The sequence below is a fragment of the Sinocyclocheilus rhinocerous genome, unplaced genomic scaffold (genome assembly GCF_001515625.1).
Source record: "Sinocyclocheilus rhinocerous isolate Xijiao unplaced genomic scaffold, SAMN03320098_v1.1 scaffold404, whole genome shotgun sequence".
Classification (NCBI taxonomy): Eukaryota; Metazoa; Chordata; class Actinopteri; order Cypriniformes; family Cyprinidae; genus Sinocyclocheilus; species Sinocyclocheilus rhinocerous.
The window spans coordinates 454,342-456,135 of NW_015628680.1; the positions used below are offsets into that span (position 1 = coordinate 454,342).

The 1,794-nt window shown below is 34.1% G+C and overlaps 1 protein-coding gene across 1 annotated transcript in view; it reads left to right on the top strand.

The window, feature by feature from the left end:
- The first annotated feature begins 1,274 nt into the window (after window positions 1-1,274).
- LOC107737964 (C-type mannose receptor 2-like) overlaps window positions 1,275-1,794 on the top strand; it is a 4,173-nt gene continuing 3,653 nt past the window's right edge. Inside the window, exon 1 of the mRNA XM_016549617.1 lies at window positions 1,275-1,311. Coding sequence (XP_016405103.1) covers window positions 1,275-1,311 — 37 coding nt within the window. The remainder of the gene's footprint in view (window positions 1,312-1,794) is intronic.

Here is a 1,794-nt window from a genome sequence, read left to right on the forward strand (position 1 = left end):
CACACACACACACACACACACACACACACTCTCTCTCTCTCTGTCACACACACACACTGTTACCTTTGGGCAATAAAGGAAACATACCTAAATAAAGAACTAAACCACAGAAGGGAGTTTTTCTGTCCAGGAAAAGCAAAGCTGGGAGGAGCAGAAGAGGAGGAATGATCCGTGATATCAGTCTGTCCTGATAAAAGAAGAAACACAAACACACCTGAATCACACCTGAATCACAACATCTACAGGTAAGACACTCTGAGATAATATAATCACTGTTGGTTTAACTTCACATTGATTATGATCTGACTGATTAAGTCGTGTTTATATGACATTATACTCAGCTGATCACTGGTTAACTAGTGAATGTCTGGATTTTGCACATTTTGTCTGTTGCTATCTGAGCTTTTTCAGTTTAATTATATACGGCTTCTTTAAAACATTATAGAGGAAATCAACTTAAAAATAAACTTCATATCCAGTGATTGATCCAAAGGTGACGGTGATAATAACTTCATAAAGGTTTCCTCACACTTAATTTCCCAATAAAACAAGTGTGTCCTAATTTGAGTTATTACATGAGCAAAACAAGAAAATAAAAGTAAAACTTAATATTAAAAAACTGCATTTACAGTAATGTACTTACAACAGCAGTGCAACACCAGAGCTCACTGTCTGTGTGAGTTTGATTCTGGAGCTTTTAACAGCAGAAATGTGCAGCATAAAACAATACACTGAAAAAATTATTATAATTCTTAATGGAAAAAGACTAAATATCCTACGGTAAATACCTGTTACTTGGTTAAGAGTAAGTTCCCTTAATATACAGTGAACAACTGTTATAAATTTAACAGGACATATCATGTCATTTTACAGTACTTTTCTTTTTAACTATATCACTTTATCTGTGTTTAAGGTGGTTGTCAGTGTATTATAAAGGCAAAAACCAGATTTTAGTACTTCAGCAGGTTGGTATATTAACATTACATCAGTTAATGAAATATTTACTTTTCCTGTAAATTTAACTTGAATCTGTAAAACCTGAAATATTGCTGCTGTATTTTTTAATGGAAAAGTTCTGGTGAACGCAGCTGCTTTTACTGTAAGTTTTACAGGTTTTTCAGTGTATTTTCAGACTGAATCATGACACACATCAGCTTTAGGTGCTTCATGTGTGTATTTATAGCTGATGTAGAATCTAATATGATAAAGTAGAAATGACATGATCTGATGTTCTGCATCATTTCTTGAGACTGATTTCTGTTTTTCCCTCAGAAATGGAGAGAATCACATTCATGTCTCTTCTGCTCACAGGTGAGTGAGTGTTTACACGAGTGCTTGACTAGTTCTAGTGTTGATAGTTAGTGTTAGTGCTGTGCTGAAAGCAGGGCCGGCCCTGACCAATTTGGTGCCCTATGCAAGATTTTAGCTGGTGCCTCTTGCATCGCAGCCAATTCCACCACTGATCATTCACACAGAAAAAGCATAGCTTTATGACATAAAAAAAAATACATATGAAATAAGACAGTTGCACAATAAATAAATAAATAAATAAACTGACATTAAAATTTAGGGATGCACTGATCTTAACTTTTCATATCAGAATCCAATGCTGACTTTTTTATGTATTTTATTTAAGCAAAAGACAAGAAAGAATGAAAATATGAGTGCATGAAGAATATGGTTAGTTGCTTTATTAGCCTATATTTTGATCTAAATTAGACTGTATAATCTGAAAACCTGAAGCAAAAGCAGAATGGTCTGACTTTAGCTTTGTGAAATTAGGCTACACAAAAC